The following is an 18,096-nucleotide window of genomic DNA, read 5'->3' on the forward strand; positions in this document are numbered from 1 at the left end:
AGTCTACATATGCTTTATGGATTTGTAGAAGGCCTATGATGGTATACCTTGAAAGTGGAAACCACTGAAGCCAGTCCATGGGTTCTTCAAGGTTGTGTCTTGTACCCACTCTAGTTTTCATGGACAAGATATCAAGATACAGCCAAGTTTAGGAAGGAGTCCAATATGAGGGCTAGAGACAACATCCCTGTCGTAAGCAGATAGTGTTGTTCTGACATTGAAATGACAACATTTACCCACTGAGTGTAAAGCAGCTGGATGAAAATCAGCAGCAAGTCAGAAACTACTGTTCTCTCCCAGTAAAGAACATTATTCTCCCTTCAACTAAGGGGAGAAACCTTGGCCTTGGTGGCAGAGATTAAGTATCTTGGGATCTTACTCATGAGTGATGAAAATATAGAGTATGAGATTAACAAATGGGTCAGGTCAGGTCAGCAGCAGCAGGAATAAAACAGAAGCTCTTTGTTCACCTGTCAGTCCACAAACCTATCCTCATGTATGTCCACAAGCTTTGTGTAGTATACTGAAGGATAAGTTCACAAGTATAGAACTGAGGTTCCTCTGCAGGTTGTTCAGCTTACTCTCTGTGAGGAGCTCAACAATCCAGGAGAGCCTTGGTTTAGCTGCTCATGCAAAAAGAGAGACCAGCTGAGGTGGCCATTTGAGGTGCTTTGGGCATATCATGCATGTCCCAGTGGAGGGAGACCCAGGACCTGTTGAAGAGAATATATTTCACTGTTGACCTGGGAATGTCTGGGGTTCCCATTTTGAGAATATGTGGGATAGAGAACTTTGAGCTGACCTCCTCGTACTGTTGCCACATCCCCCCCCCCCCCCCCCCCCCCCCCACACACACACAACATTTTTTGGAAGAAGAATGAATGACTTAATGGATGAATAGTTTATATACACAAATGTCAAACTAGCTAGTACTGCCCACGGACATTCACAAATGATTTAATTCTAGGAGCTGCAGCTTTTCCTCTCTTTTGCTTAGCAAAGGTCTCTCTAGAATTCCAGATTAAATAGAATAATTATAGATTATGTCATATATGCAGTCTGGTCTTCTTGGCATTCACAAGTGCAGCAATGAGGAGTCTGTTATGTGTGAGAAAGAGGCATGACAGGGTAGAAATTCAAAACAAAGCAGGGCATCTGATTTCACAGCTGTGATATTTCACCAGAGGATATGGCCATATGTAGAGTTATGTGAGCTGTCCCAGTATTGCACACATGGCAGAAAAGATGTGGGATGTTTTCATGTGGACTTTGTAAGGTAGCCTGTCCATTGTGTTTGGATCCCAAAGCTATAATTTTCTCAGTGATTTGCAGCTCATATTGCCATACCATTCTGAGAGCACTTTAAACAGCTATGCACTAGCATTATCTTAGCTGGAGAATGATGGTGACAGTGACTGGGATGGGAAGTCACATTAGTGTGTAGTGAAACACAAAAGTCCTGGTTTGGAGTGAACCTCAAATATGCTGATCTGGTACTAAAGGACTAATGACTCATCGTTTGTCAGTGGTTAAAGCTCTGCGTTACTGATCAGAAGGTCGGGGGTTCAAGCCCCAGTACTTCCAGGCTCTGGGTTACTGATCAGAAGGTCAGTGGTTCAAGCCCCAGTACTTCCAGGCTCTGGGTTACTGATCAGAAGGTTGGAGGTTCAAGCCAGAACACTGCCAAGCTGCCACTGTTGAGCCCTTGAATTTCACTGTGCTGTAATGTACATGTGACCAATAAAGACTCATTATGACTCATCATCTGTCTAGTCTTCAGGTGTGTGCATTTGATGGAGCCTGTATTATATTTTTTAAAATGTCATGAAGATTCCCTGATATGAAAGAAAATGCTTGATACAGAGGCGATAACAGAAAGCAAAATATGAAGACTTGACAATCATGCAATATGATTTTTTTTTTCTTCCATATTTATATAAATTATTGTGGATATTTAATTCAGAAAGATGTCAATTAAAGAATCTGATCTGTAATAGAATTCTCTACTTACGCAATAAATAAGTTGTCGTTCTTATTGATTATATAACAGCAGATTGCTTAACAGATGGCAGTGATGATTCAGAGCCAGCATAATGCATGCCTTTTTTGTTTTTGTTTTTTTTGTTTGTTTGTTTTTTTTGCTTTGATGGTTCCTAATGATCAGATTAGATACAGACCTACATGTACAATGTGCTAGTTTATACATAGTCTGTTATATACTGTAATTAATTTAATACCACAGTGTTGGTGAAATCTCAGAGGTGTTGATTAATTTTCTATAACATCAGTTATGCTGACTGCAAAGCAAATCAAGGGTTTATATTAATGTTTGTTCGAATACATTATCACCAATACATTTGCAGTGTGCTCGACCAAACATACATAATGTCCAAGTAACAACCGATACACTGCCTGTACGTGCACAGAGGCTTGTATAATAGCAGGGCTGGAGTCAGCATTCCCACTTTTGATTGTAAGTGTTTGTAAGAGGTGAAGATCCAACTGACCCTTGATCAGTTACTAAAATAATCACACTAGGATATCATGGCAGCTGCAGAATGTTCAGTTTATAAAGGTCAATAAAGGTCTGTGTGATTTGGTCTAAGTGGTCAGAGAGAGAATCTTATTCTCCAGCATTGCACTGACTGGAATGTCAATCCATCTTCATGATTTGAGATGATGATCACTGTGCTGGCTCACGAGTTCACAACTGGCACTCTTTTTGATTTTCTCTAGTGAGTCAGTGAAATCTGAGAAACATATGTTCCTTATCTCATTTGCTGCTATGTGTCTCAGTTGCTCTGGAATAATATCTTATATGGGTTCGAATGCAGCATCCTGAGGTCAGAGCACTGCCTGAGTAACCCTGAGCACTGCCTGAGTCATTCTGCCTAGCCTTATAACAGCAAACTTTACCAGTGTTTCACCATCAACAATGTATTTGGAGAATAGACTGGCAGCCCTTATGTTGGTGAAGGTAGAATTGGATTTCACGGCAATAGCTTTGGACTTGGGTGTTACCAAGAGACCCAAATAGCAAACCTTTCACTTGAACTCATAGCCCTGTAAACAACTCAGGCCACATTTTTAAAGTTCTTTATGTCTTTGACTGTTTTTGGACATTGTTGTGGGACATCGGAATATCACATATGTTTCAGTGTAATGTGTAAACCGATATATCACTCATTGTTTTGTGGGGTTTTTTTTGTTGCTGTGATCGTTTTTGTCACGTATGTATAGCTTGCATTAAAATATTGTTAACCGTGTCAAATGCGTTTACTTTATGCATTATAGAGTATGCATTAGGTGTATTAATTGTCTTCCACCTTTTCTGAATCCACTGTACTCTATGTATAATTTATGCAGAGGTGCAGGACTGGAACCTTTAGATAAATAATAAATTGCTGTCATAGCTGGTTATAAATGATGACACCACATGAACGCATGGTTGCAGTGCACGAGACTTATAAATAGAGATATTATAATGAAGGTGGGCCAGGACACTCTCGTGATGCACGAGAGAGCAAATCCCCTTCTCTCTTTGTTTACATGAATGTCAAACTTATCTCTGGTACTGTAATTTGACAGAATTGTAAATCATAGTATGAAAATATCAGCGATTTAATACACTTGAACACTGCTTTGCTTAGAAATGCAGTGTTTCCCATCACTCAATGAAATTGTTAACTGTAAGCACTGGATCATGTTCTGTATGTTGGAGACACTTTAATCGCAACTGTTTTAGAGACAAAGAAAAACACGTGACAGCATGTTTTTGCGGGAAGTGATATCATAGGCTTATTTAATTGCACGACATCTGTTTAGGCCAGGTGAAAGTTTCTAAATTTTTTTTTTTTTTTATGTAAGGAATAAAACACTTGGTGGCATGTTGTTATAGGAAAATGATCAACAATAGCTTGGTGTGACATGGCCTGACGGAAAGCATAGTTACAGTTACCCCCTGAAGTGTTTTATTCCACTTATAACCACAGCATCGATTGCCAACAATTACAATTGTTAATTTTTTAAAGAATCTTTTCATCTGTTTATAATTACATTTAATGTTGTAGAACATCTGTGAAATACATTAGTTCATGTTCATATCACTTACAACAATTACAAAGTTTGGGGAGTATCGGAATACATGTAATGGCTTTGCGTAATCAGGATACAAAAAACTGGTAGCTGTAATCCGTTACAGTTACGTCAAAAAACAAAGCAATCAGATTACAGATACATTCTGTATAAAAATGGGAATACTATCAGGATTACAATTTTTTTCATTCACCAAAGAAATTAATCTTTTGACAGAACACAATATAGACAGCTGCTTGATTATCGTTCTGGTTCTCTCTTGCCAGTCGTGGCTCACGTTAGCAACCTTCTGGTGCATGAGCAAAGAAATTTTGCGCAAAGTTAACTTGGTAGAAATAAACTCTTCTCTGAAATGCTTTTGTTAGGGAGACTATAAGTCCTCATTTTCAGACCTTAAAAAAGCGTCCGACCAGGATTTCTAAATTTGATCAAATTTCCAGTATTCGGCTTTAGTTTCATTATGATGTGCTTATGGTCTAATACTGCATCGTGTATGCACGTGTTTGCATTGCTTTAACACCAATTGATCAATTATAAAAGGCTTGCTGCAACCATTGGCCAAATTCCTGCCTCTCAACCATTAGCTTACTCTCAGCAAGCTCGCATAGGCGAAGCCCTGTTGTGTATGGCGTCAAACAATTGCTCGACAGTAGCAGCAAATGACAGCTGTCCTGATTCAAAACAACACCCATGGCTGTGTAAGGTCATTTTAAATTTCATGTTATCACATTGCTTCATATTACATGGTCATTCAAATGTGTAAATGCTTTCAAGCTCTAAAATAAGCTCTAAATAAAAGTATTTTCTGTCATACTGCTTTTCTCTTGACTTTATTTACATGTGACCTTGAAGTAATGCAAAAATATTCAGCTTACATTACTTTCATATTGTGATACCTGGATTACGTTACTGATTCCATTTTTTATGAAGAAATTTGTAACTGTAACGGAATACATTTTTAAAGAAATGAACTAATCTCAGTCTGGTTGGCAGATCATTTTGAAGGTGCATTCTGAAATGCTTTTCTGCACACCACGATTGTAAAGAGTTATAATTTGAGATACTGTAGCCTTCCTGTTTTTTTGTTTGTTTGTTTTTCGCACCATTTTGTGTAACCTTTAGGTCCTGTTGTGTGAAAATCCGAGGAGACCAGTTGTTTCTGAAATACTCAAACCAGCCAATCTGGCACCAGTCATTACCAGCCAGTCACTACCACAGTCCAGAGTCACACATTTTCTCAATTCTGATGTAGATTCTGACACCTTTGATCTGTAATCACACGACTGTATGCATTGTGCTGGTGCCACATGATTGGTTGATTGGACAATTGTGTACATGAGCAGGAGTACAGGTGTTCCTATTACAGTGGCTGGTGAGTATACATATCTATGTTGAAAGATATTTTTGGCAGCTCCTCTGCATTACACTTTCTTGTGGCTTTGTTATCACACACCTACTGCTAGGGATTCCTGGTTGCTTCAGGATTCAATCAGGCTTCCATTAGAAACATTATACTAGTGATAACTATCAGCTGCATAAACTTTATAATGTCATGCTAAACCATCTCGCTGCTATAGCCAAATGGAGGACACATTTAATTAGTCTCTCTACAGATTGTAGCTCACTTAGTTACCTTAGCTTACTTGGTGAGCAACACACTTTGCTAAGTATCATCTATATTATTAGGAACACTAATAAATGTCACTCTGCAAATGTCACCCAGGCCTACATTTCACGATGCTGGCCCTGTTTCTTTAATGACAGGTGTATGTTTCTAGTTCATGATCTCTCTTATCATGTTTCGAACTAGGAGTTGCTTGGTAACGCTATCAAGGTGATTGTAGTCCCTGCTTTTAAATCCCAGCCTCACATTTCATTCCGGTAACACACCAGCTGTTCTTTCTCTCACACACACACACACACACACACACACACACACACACACACACACACACACACACACACACACACACACACACACACACAACCCCTAATCGCTTACTCATTTTTACTTTCACAGTATATCTGTCCAAAGCTTTTGTCTAAAACAATGATGAATGTGCATCATTGTTAGAAAACAATTGTGTTTGCTGTGGTGTAAGAGGACAAAAAAAAAACAAAAAAACAATGGGACTTGCTGATACAGGAAAATGATCAACAACAGAGTGATATGATGCAGATACTGTTATCATCCTGAAGTTGAGTATTTTTCTATAAGTTAATAAGATGTTTCTGACACCGGAGACTTCTTGTTTTCCATCTCTGCTCCCTGACCTCCTTTCCTAATCACAGTGAGAGAGTGAGAGAGAGAGGGGGGGGGGGGGTGTGTGTGGGGGGGTGTGTGATTCAGACATACAAAAGCACACTTCATGCTGGGCTCTAAACAACAGAGTTGAGTCATTAAGCCAATCACGCAGACACTTTGTCAGTATTACCACAACACCTCAAATCACTCACATACATTCATTCTAATATCTCCACTTGATATACATTCTGAGCTTCCATGTTTGACTGATACTCGATATTTACTGTAGGTATGTCGTTGATGGTGCTTCATGCAAATTGTGCTGGTGTTGGTAAATATCTGTAGCACACATCTGACAGAAGCATAATGCCCGTTTTTTCGCAAATTGCATTTTTCATGCAATTTATTTGGTCAGTTTTCATTGTCCAAATTATGTCATTTAAAGCCATATTCTCTTCAACTGCTCACCTTCCTTCTTGGTTTTGTCCATTTATGAAAAGACAATTTGTGAATCTTGATGGATAACATTACCCTCAGTACCAAAGATTACAGTCAACTTTGTTTTCTTTTCTTTATTCTTTGCTTAATGTTATAGACTGTGAACACACCTCCAGGGTTGGGGGTTTGTTTCACACCTCTGCCTTGTGTGTGTGGAGTTTACATGTTCTCACCGTGCTTTGGGGGTTTCCTCAGGGTACTCCACTTTCCTCCCCCAGTCCAAAGACATGCACTGTAGGATGATTGATCTTTCCAAATTGTCCATAGTGTGTGAATGTGTGTGAAGATTGTGCCCTGCAATGGGTTGGGACCCTGTCCAGGGTGTCCCCGGCCTTGTGCCCTGAGTCCCCTGGGCTAAGTTCCAAGCTCCCCCTCAACCCTGTGTAGGATAAGCGGTACAAAAAAATGGATGGATGGATGGATGGATGAATGGATGGATGGAAGTTGCATATAAGCAGTTGCTTAGGGCCTCCAAGCCACCAGGGGGCCCTGTAAGAATTCATTGTATTGTAATAACAATATAATAACAATAATAACAATAATAATAATAATAACAATAACAATAATGTTAATAATAACAATATAATAATAATAATATAAAATAATAACAACTGAACAAGACGATACTAGATACTAGCCAGCTACTAGCTACTTAGCCACTAACATTTGCCAATGCAATCACATCAATAAGCAGAAGCAAGAAAGCGTGGATATGCACTCTTCATGATGGATGCTTGTACATGACAAGTTGATGCTTGTACGTTACTTACCTAATTTATTTACATAAATTACAGTACCTTTTGTTTTCACACCATGAGTAGCCCTCCGTACAACTGCCTGATACAGAAGCCTTTTCGCCAAATGATAGTAAAGTGTGCCTTTTTGCTTATCTATTTTAAAACTCTTGAACCAACCCCCCCCACCCCCCCACCCCCCAGGCAGGAGGCATTAAGCGACTTTAGCCATGTTAACCATGTTGCACGTAACTTATTAGCATTTTGAATTCCATCTATTCAAAGAAATAAGGCACTAGTGATTTGTCATTATGTGAATGAGTCGGCTATTTGCAATACCTCTTTTAGGTGAAAGTCAAAAGCTGACTCACACATATGAGCCTTTTTTCTTATTTTAAAAATAGATGTAAGCAATACCGGTACTCTTCCAGCATAATTGAATAAAAAGCTTTAATGGAACCTTCTTTTCAGCATCTGGGCTGTTCATTAGTGTGAAAGATGAGCTATGCGTTTGACCCTCAGCTGTGTGTATGAGTCGGCATGAGCGCTGCCGTTTGTTGAAGATGTACTGTATGTAGTCAAGTGGATGAGGAGTGTTGATTGTCTGTATAAATGAAAATGAATCTTCTTAATGAAGCATAGACATAACGGGCACAACAACACTGTAGCGCCATGCTGATTTAACAATTATTTAAATGGACTTTCCAAAATGTCATGCCAAGTAATATTTGTTATACAGGAAAATTTCAGCCATGAGTTAGACCAAGAAGAACATCTTTGGTCAGTTTAGCGGCAACAAAAAAAAAAAAAAAAAAAACATGGCTTGGGAGCCAAACTCTGTGCTGTGCTGACTTTACAGGAAAAAAAATGTATGCAATTCTTTGTTTAAAAAAAGTTTGTTTGTTGCATGAAGACATTCTCATTTGCCTTCTGGAAAGGCACAGTGCCATCACACACAATCTTGCTTTCCCCCTAGGTGGTTTCCAAGTTGTCCACCTTGCAATATGTCCTTAGACTATTTTAGAGAATGTGTAATATTTATCTAACAGAACCCCTGCCCCCCCCCCCCCCCCCCCCCCCCCAACATACTGTTAATTAAGCCAAACCTGGAAGAATGTTAGAGCTGCATGCAATGGGCCTCATTTATTGTACTTCATGCAAGGGTTTATTAGTAAATAGTTTTGAAATGCTGTATTCATAAAAATCCAGTTAGTTTGAAAAATATATATAATAAAAGTGTTTGTATACTAAATGGTGCACTTATATAGTGCTTTAATCCAAACCACTTTACACTGTGTCTCATTCACACACACCAATGGTAACAGAGCTGCCGTGCAAGGCGCTAATTTGCCATCAAGAGCAACTTGGGGTTCAGTTTCTTGCCCAAGGACACTTCGGCATGTGGAGTCATGTGGGCTGGGAATCAAACAGCCAACCCTATGATTAGTGGACAACCCGCTCTACCACCTGAGCCACATCCGCCTCTTGTAGTCTACATGAGTTCATGAGATGTTGAAATAATTATAAGAATAAGTGACACACTAATGTGAACCTTGACTGATTGCTAATGAGTACTATACTTCTGTTTAATCCGTTTGAATAGTTTATTTATTTCTAGAGTATGTCTGCATTTTATGGAGTTTTGTGGGTGCCAATAAATGTACCTCAGCTATGTCCTAAACGCAAACTTGCTAAAATTTACTAAACCAGTGCACCCGCTATGTTTGTGGTACTGCTGTCATGCTCTGGCCCAATCCATCCTTTCTTCCTAAGGTCTTGTCTCTCAACTATAAATCAGTGCTGCACTGGCTTTCTGTATTGACGAACAACACTTGACACTCATTGTCTTTGTCTCTGCCGGCGATATTGCACTATGTTCCTGCTAAATTTCCAGACAGAGCAATTACTTGTTTGCTTTGGTGTCAAAACAAAAAGCTTTCCCACTGGGTGATGGAGGTCATCTCTAACCTATAATTCTACTCAGAAGCTGACACATGATTTCAATTTACCAGGACTATATCTATGATGTGGTTTGTGCACTCTTGGATACTGCTGTCATCTTTTTTTGCTGTCACATATTCAATGTGCTTAACCTTACTACTAAATAAAGTCTTTTGGGTTTTATTTTTTTAACCCCAAGGTGGTCCAATCATGAATTTATTAGCTAGCCCACATGGCAAATAAAATCTCCAGAGTCCTGTTTTATGGTTGCCCATAAACCTAACTGATCCATCTCATTTTCTGTAAAAAATATTTGAGTCTATGTAGTCCTTGTTTTTTCTCAAAATGATTTACCATGCATGTTATGCTAGCACTATTGACACTGGGAGACGGGTTGCAGATGGGGTGCGGCTGAGGGGTGAGATGGAAAACAAATACTTTATAAACTGTATCAGACTTGCTAACCTTTATGCATTTTGCATAGGGGCTCTCCATTTCGTAAATAATACACCAAAAGAGCTGTCTTTTGTTTTTTCACAATACAATGGCAGATGAGCTAATCCACAGTCATGCAGGTGTTTTGAACTCTCTGGTGTTAACTGATACTCTCTGGAAGCCCTGCCCCCTTCCACCATTTTACACTAGTTCTCAAAAAGTTCTAAAATAATTTTTTTTTAAAAAACAAACAAAACAAACAAACAAACTGGGATGGTGGCCTCATGGTGAAAAATGTTTATGAGCCCTTTAGAATTTTCAAAATTTTTGCATAAGTATGACCCGAAACATCATCAGATTTTCACACAAGTCATGAAAGTAGACAAAGAGAACCCAATTACACAAACGCGACAAAAATATCATACTTGGTCATTTATTTATTGAAGAAAATGATCCAATATTACATATCTGTGAGTGACAAAAGTTTGTGAACCTTTGTGAAGATTACCTGATTAGAGTCAGGTGAGTGATTAGATTAGTGATTAGAGTGATTTCAATCAATGGGATGACAATGAGGTGTGAGTGAGCGCCCTGTTTTATTTAAAGAACAGGGATCTCTCAAAGTATGATCTTCACAAGGAGCTTTCTGATGACCTCAGACAAAGAGCCGTTGATACACATCAGGCTGGAAAAGGTTACAAAACCATCTAAAGCCAGAAGGCTACTGGAAAAAATGTTTTGTGGATGGTTGAGACCAAAGTGGTTTAAAGGAGACCTATTATGCAAAATTCACTTTTACATAGTGTTTGAACATAAAAGGGTGTAGGCAGAGTGTGTACACAACCACCCTACAATAGTAAAAATCCACCCACTACCTTTATATATTCCCCATAAATCATAAACAGTGTCTCAAAATGAGTCATTTTTGTTTTCTCTTCAATGTGATGTTACATTAGAACAAGCCCCGTATATGACTGGTGACGGACTCTGCCGTATTAGCATAGATCCTCCCCTGAGTGAGCGCACACTGTCCGCCATGTTCCCTGTGCTGGAGTAGCTGCAGTGATAAGAAGAATGTCTCAGCTTGAATGAACATAAGAGCCTTCATGTAATCCCGGCAACAGAGCCACTGAAGATGCAATGGAGAAGTTTTATTTTTGAAGGAAATGTGCCCCAAGAAATAGCTAAATTCATGGATGTTTGTGCGAATCATTTTACACCAGACTGCTTTGTGAACGCGGGTCAATACAAAGCAGGATTTGCTGAAAAGTTCATTCTCAAGCATGGATCAATACCAACTGTTGGTGATCCAACTTTATATCCAGAACACGTAAATATTTCACTTTATATTTTGTGAATGTTTGCAAATTGCCTTTCTGAATGTGCTTGTTAGCAGATTCCATGACTAATGCGGCTAAAGTTACCATTGTCTCTGATTGTATTCACGGAGACCAGAGCTATGTCGTCATTTTTATTTTTAACACAAAAAACACTTACTGTCCGTATAATTCAGAACCGCACTTTCATTATGCACAATACAGTAAGGTGATTGTCTTTTTGGAAACAGTGTATGTTTTGTGCTAATCATTTTACACCAAATTGCCTTTGTTGTGCTTGTTCCACAGTGAATTTGGCTGTAGTATCCGAAGCATGAGCTGTTCTCTTCCAGAAAGCGTGCGGGGAGCAGCAGCTCATTTGCATTTAAAGAAACACACACAAAAACAATGTCTTTGCTTGCACCCAAAAAGGGGCATTTACAGCATGGTATAATAAATGATCCATGGGGTATTTTGAGCTGAAACTTCATAGACATGTTCTGGGGACATCTGAGACTTATATTACATCTTATAAAAAGTGTCAGAATAGGTCTCCTTTAAATGAGAAGTGTTCTGCTTGGAGAAAGGAAAATACTGCATTCCATCATAAGAACCTTATCCCATCTGTGAAACATGGTGGTGGTAGTATCATGGTTTGGGCCTGTTTTGCAGCATCTGGGTTGGGACGGTTTGCCATCATTGATGGAACAATGAACAATGAATTATTATTAGTAAATTCTAAAGGAAAATTTCCGGACATCTGTCTGTGTGCTGAATCTGAAGAGAAAGTGGGTCATGTGGCAATTCAACGACCAAGTCATTGTACCAAGTAAGCACACAAGTCATTCTACCAAAAATGGTTAAAGAAGAATAAAGTTAATGTTTTGGAATGGCCAAGTCAAAGTGCTTAATCGATTAGAAATGTTGTGGAAGAACCTGAAGCAAGCAGTTCATGTGGGGAAACCAACTAACATCCCAGAGTTGAAGCTGTTCTGTACTGAGGAATGGGCTAAAATTCCTCCAAGCTGATGTGCAGGACTGCTCAACAGTTACTGCAAACGTTTAGTTGCAATTATTGCTGTACAAGAGATTCACACTAGATAGAAGCAAAGGCTCGCATACTTTAATATTGGATCATTTTTCTCAATAAATAAATGACCAAGTATAATATTTTTGTCTCATTTGTTTAACTGGGTTCTCTTTATCTACTTTTAAGACTTCCCATGATCCGATGATGTTTTAGGTCATATTTATGCAGATATATAGAAAATTCTAACAGGTTCACAAACTTTCAAGCACCACTGTAGCTATATATGAAATAAAAAATGCATGCCGTTGCCACGTGTTTGGTTGATTGGATGAGCAGGCATACAGGTGTCCACTCCACACTTGAGAGTTCTGCCCCATCATCACACTTCAATTCACGCAATTCATTCCATAATTACAGCAGTTGTACTTTTGAGGATTTGAGGAATAATTTGAGTCCTTGTCATTCTGATAAGCCGCACTCAGACTCACACAGAGCTGCTGAGGCTTGATGAGGCATAATTAAAACACTGCAGATCAACGAGCTTGTCGTGCAGACTAATCATCCACCTCTAGCAAAATGTGTGGCATGACAACCAAGCGGTGGCCACAAACCGTGCAGTGTCATCAGCACTGAATAGGAGCAGTTTAATAGAGCGCATTATGAAAATGCATTATTTCAAATGCTACTGCTTATTACAACGTCAACTGGGGAAACTTAACCAACTCTGCAGGTCCAACAGTGGTAACAGTAAAGTGAATAAAAAACATTCTTGAGAATTACAGATCTAGTGGTAAGGTATCATGTGGAACCAGCTACAACAACAGTAAGTGAGTCACAAGTGAACGTTCTGAAGGTCCAAACAGAACTAAAGCATTAGAATGAATCAGCAAGTCCAAATGGTGAGACAGAAGCCACATTCGGTACAGTGGTATAAAAAGGTGTACATTGTGACCAGAGTCCAAACAGGGACCTTGGCAGGTCTATATATTACAAAGACGGAAGGTAATACAGACTTGAGTGCAACCTGGGAAATATCCAACCACTGCACGAACCTGTGTGATAGTGACAGCATCAAAACATCCCAGTCCACTATAATGTCCATGACCTCCCCTGATCTGCCCCTTTACCTGAGGGTACACTCGAGACCTTTCAGTAACATGATCCCCATTCGTCCAGCTGCAAAATGCTGGAGAATTATTCCGAAGTATCATTGGCAATTCCATATTAAATTATGCATGTTGAGCAGCAGGTTGGGTAGCATGGTGGTGCAGCAAGTAGTGTCCTCAAAGCTTCAACGTCTGCAGTTTGATCCTGAGATTGGGTTACTGTCTGTGTAGTGTTTCTATATGCTCTCCTGAAGTCAACATGGGTTTCCAGCTCACATATTGGCCCAAGGTGTGAATGTGTCTTTGTGTGTGTATGGTACCCTATGATGGATTGGTGTCCCATCCAGGGTGTATTCCCACCTCACACCTGAGATAGGCTCTGGATCCACCAAGACCTTGATCATGCTAAAGATCTTACTCAAGATGAATGAATGAGTAGCATGATCATTGAATGGTCTGGTACACTGTTTATGGGATTGCTGGTTAATTCATAATAAACAAAGAGGAAATATATTAGTTTATATTCACATAGAACACATTTGGGTTGGGAATGATTCAATGGCTCAGTGGTTAACGTGCTGATCTGCTGCTCTGAAGGTTGAGAGTTGAAGGACCAGTGTCCTGCCAAATGGATGTATTTTTATAAATTCAGTAGATGTATTGTACAAAAGTACCCTGCTGCTTATTCCCCATTAAGTACAAACAGCCTTCCTCGTTGACAGATATTATTTTCTGAAAAGGCACATTTGCAAACAAAAAAAGACACATTTAATCTCTCAGCCGTATGCATCCAACGTCACTACATTTTGTTTCTATTTTTACTTAATGCATAGAGATGCTGCCAAAAAAAACATCAGGATGCATTTGGGTGCAATTACATAAATCAGCTAGATTTACCATTTACACCTTGAATCTAATTAAAGATCCATAAAAACTTGCTCATTAGGACCTATTACATTGCAGTATCAGCATACACAAATATAAAAAATACCATTACAAACCATTACCAAAACCACCAGTAAACAACAGAAGCCTGTAAATGGATTTGCACAGCTTTTTTTTTTTTAAATACCAGGTAGGTATTTACTGTGATCCAGTGGCGTAGCATTTTCTTTCAACATTAGAGATGTAGCTGAATATGAATGCATTATTCCAAAGGAACAAGTACTGTCTGTTTACTTTAATGCAGGTGAGTGGTCAGATATGAAGCTTGTGGATGCGAGCAAGCCAACAGATATGAACATCCGGGGAGAAATAAAGACCACATTCATTATCGTAAACATGAGTCACTACACAATGCATTTAGCATTTAGTCATCCTTAGTTACTGCCTGGGCAAGGTAGCAGTGGTTTAAATTAGGCTACTAGTTTGTTTATATTGTAATTTGTGAAGTAGAACCTACTAAGTTCAATACAAATACAAATATTTGGAGCGCTAAAAAGATACAGATAAAGATAGTGTCATTGTGTTACACCCCTACATATCAGGTCATGAAAATTCCAAATAAACAAAACTTTTCTGAAAAAACTTGTGCATCAAAAAAACTTGTGCATCATCTGTACAAGTTCTTATAAAGAATATATTATATACCACTCCCCTTATGACTATTTACAACTACAGCATCATGACAGTGTTGTTAATTGTTATATTTAACTTTAATTAATGTTCATTAACATTACCCTTCATATAAAACAAACCCCCAGCATTAGTAACATGTATGCGCTGTTTAGAGCCATGTAATGATTTAATACAGAATTTGTTACTTATTAACCAACAAACTTTTTTCCGTTTGTGGGGGTTTGTGTCTATATCAGCATGAAGAGTATACCTGGTTCATTTGCGACCCAGATAGGCCCTGAAGTATTGATTCTTATTTTACTTAGTTCAAAGACAGCAAAGCAGATAATACATTATTTATGAGGTTGTCACTGTGGTCATGGGTGTTATAAACTAGTGCGAGATCAGAGCTGACTTAACGGCACACTTAGTGGCGTAGGCAAACTAAAAATGTCTCGTAAGCAAGTCTTCGAGGATGCATGAATTAAAAATGGACACAGCTTCCATGCAGTGCGCAGTTCCACTGGTATTTCAATAGTTTCAGTTACCATCGTTCAGTGAGTACGGCTAACACTGACTGTAGGAATGTGTAGAAGAGAAACTTGGACTTAACTCGCTAAACCAAAGTTGGGATTTTCGGCCTATACCATGCTTTGACAAATCCCACTTTCTGTACTTGAGGTACATTGAATGATTCAGTTTAACAAAACATGGCTGCAAAAATGGGTCATCTGCTTAATGTTTTGATTGCTAGCTTGCTGGCTAAGTGATCTTTCCTCACACAGCCACTGTCATGCTTGATAAAGTTGTTGGTTATGTGACATAGTGAAAAACATAAGACATAAAGACATAAGCCTAATAATTTTTTTTTTAATAAATGGTCTAAATACCCGGAATCAAAGAGTTGAAGCAGACAAAGTTGTAATTTTTGAATGCTTCAAATATTTTATACGTTACTAGTTATATGTTAAATTGAATTGCAAATTAAATCAAGAAATAGAACTTGCTTGTAGACAGTCATAGGACACACACAACATACAATTGTGTGCTTTGGCAATGCGGCCATGAAATGTTACCCAAAGAGTCTATATTATTCATCAATCTTGGTGGAATTCAGTGTTTTACTGAATTAAATGATGCCTAGCTTCTCTTTATGATGACCGCTAGACCTCTTAAACGGGCAGAACCTTGTAACCACCTGCCAATCAGCAAATCAAGAATGAACATCTCAAACTTAAACACATCTACACCGGTTGGAATCACTTATTGTAAATAAAATGTAAGTATAAAGCTCCATTTGATTGTTTGCATTCATTTCTGAAATGTGTTGTTTACAAGTCTAGCTAGGTAGCTAGCTCTCACTTCCGTCTTCAGCTAGCAGCTCAGTTATGTTTTGGCACAAACTGGCGAGCACTGCTAATGTTGACCTGAATTTAGAAAACTCTTTTGAGGCTCATGCATGAAAAACAAACAAACAAACAAACAAAACACAATAAAAACCCTCATAGAAGTTGTAATATTCTCAATGGGAATTGTAAAGGGTAATTTGTTGCCTTCTATTGGTGGCATGCTATGTCTAGTGGATACCGTTAATGACCAATAATGGTAACAGTTTTAATGGTTAGCTGATGGTTTGTAATGGTATTTGTAGTGGAAACCATTAGAAAGGTTATTTTCGCTGTCTTGGTACAGTAAAATTGATTAGCTGCGTTTATTATTAGTCATAGATTATATGGAGCCTCCACCATACTAGTCCCTACTGTCCATAATAGATAATTGTGCTTCCTCTATTATATTAACTGACAGTTAGGTGTCCACAAACTTTTGACCACATTGACCACAAAAGGCCCACTATCCTATATACCCGCAATAAAATTCTGAAAAAAAACTTTATGTTTTAAGTCACCAGGACGATGAAAACAATGCTGGCACCTTGCTATACTGTTCATGTGTATCAAGGAGGTGTGTTGAACGCCTCAGGCGAGCTAAACCCAAACTAGACGAGGGGGCGTGGTCATGATTGATTTGCTCCGCCCCAGACGGAGAGCAGGGCAGGTACTCGTTCGCGCTGTTTGGCTGAACCGGTGAAGTGGGTGGAACTTTGGAACCGCTACAAAGGCTTTACCCAGGATTAGCCAGGTGTAGTGCGCGAGCTGACGTTTGAGACGCGCTATCTGGGAGGTCGAGGTGCTCGCGCCCAGCCTCGCGCCACACAATCGGTTCACGTACCGTCGCTGTTTCTGCTCCGTCGGCAGTTTCGCGATTTAGAAACAGGCATGCGGTAGCACATTTGCACAAAAGAAAAGGAAAAACGAAAAGAAATTCCCACACCGGAGGATGCGTGCTGGCATGTCATGTCGTGCGTGGAGCTCGCGCTGGTGAAGGAGTGCCTCTGTGAGAGCACATGAACCGAACACCATGTCGGAGCAGGTAAGAGCACCATAACACCATCATGCCATGTTTATTGCACACACCCTGAGCCGAGCTGTGCCTTCTGTCACTCTCTTTCTCCACACACACGGATTAGTGTGATTTCAGTGATGTGTGTGTGTGTGTGTGTGTATTATGATCATCATCATCATCATCATGTATTAGTTTTAGGTTTCTGTCCTTGACTGACAGGAATACAAACCTGATTTGGTCTGCTGTGTATTCTGAGATGCTTTTCTGCTCACCACAGTTGTAAAGAGTGGTTATACTGTATGACGTAGTGTAGTAACCTTTCTGTCAGCTCGAAGCAGCCTGGACACTCTCCTACAGTAAGATCTCTCTCATGCACAAGGCGTTTCTATTCACAGAACTGTCACTCGGTTGAAGAATGCTGTAGAACAAATCCCAGGAGATCAGCAGATTCTCAAATAAGCAACCTGGCACCCAAAAAACCACGCGACGCTCCAAGTGACTGAAATCACATTCTGATGTTTGATGTGAACATTAAAGGTGCAATAGTTGATTAAAAATATTATTATTATTATTATTATTATTATTAATAATAATAATAATAATAATAATAATAATAATAATATACTTAGCACGTGCGCCTCACACCTCCAGGGTTTGGTTCCCACCACGGCCCTGTGTGCGTGGAGTTTTCATGTTCTCCCCGTGCTACAAGGTTTCCTCTGGGTACTTCGGTTTC

The 18,096-nt window shown here is 39.2% G+C and overlaps 1 protein-coding gene across 2 annotated transcripts in view; it reads left to right on the plus strand.

The window, feature by feature from the left end:
• Positions 1-17,058: 17,058 nt before the first annotated feature.
• The window catches only part of rem2 (RAS (RAD and GEM)-like GTP binding 2), a 38,238-nt gene continuing 37,200 nt past the window's right edge, over positions 17,059-18,096 (plus strand). For both annotated transcript variants that reach the window (XM_017473269.3, XM_017473270.3), the window contains exon 1: positions 17,059-17,387. In XM_017473269.3, the coding sequence (XP_017328758.1) occupies positions 17,376-17,387 (12 nt within the window). In that variant the 5' untranslated portion in view covers positions 17,059-17,375. The remainder of the gene's footprint in view (positions 17,388-18,096) is intronic.

The sequence above is a fragment of the Ictalurus punctatus genome, chromosome 7, assembly GCF_001660625.3.
Source record: "Ictalurus punctatus breed USDA103 chromosome 7, Coco_2.0, whole genome shotgun sequence".
Classification (NCBI taxonomy): domain Eukaryota; kingdom Metazoa; phylum Chordata; class Actinopteri; order Siluriformes; family Ictaluridae; genus Ictalurus; species Ictalurus punctatus.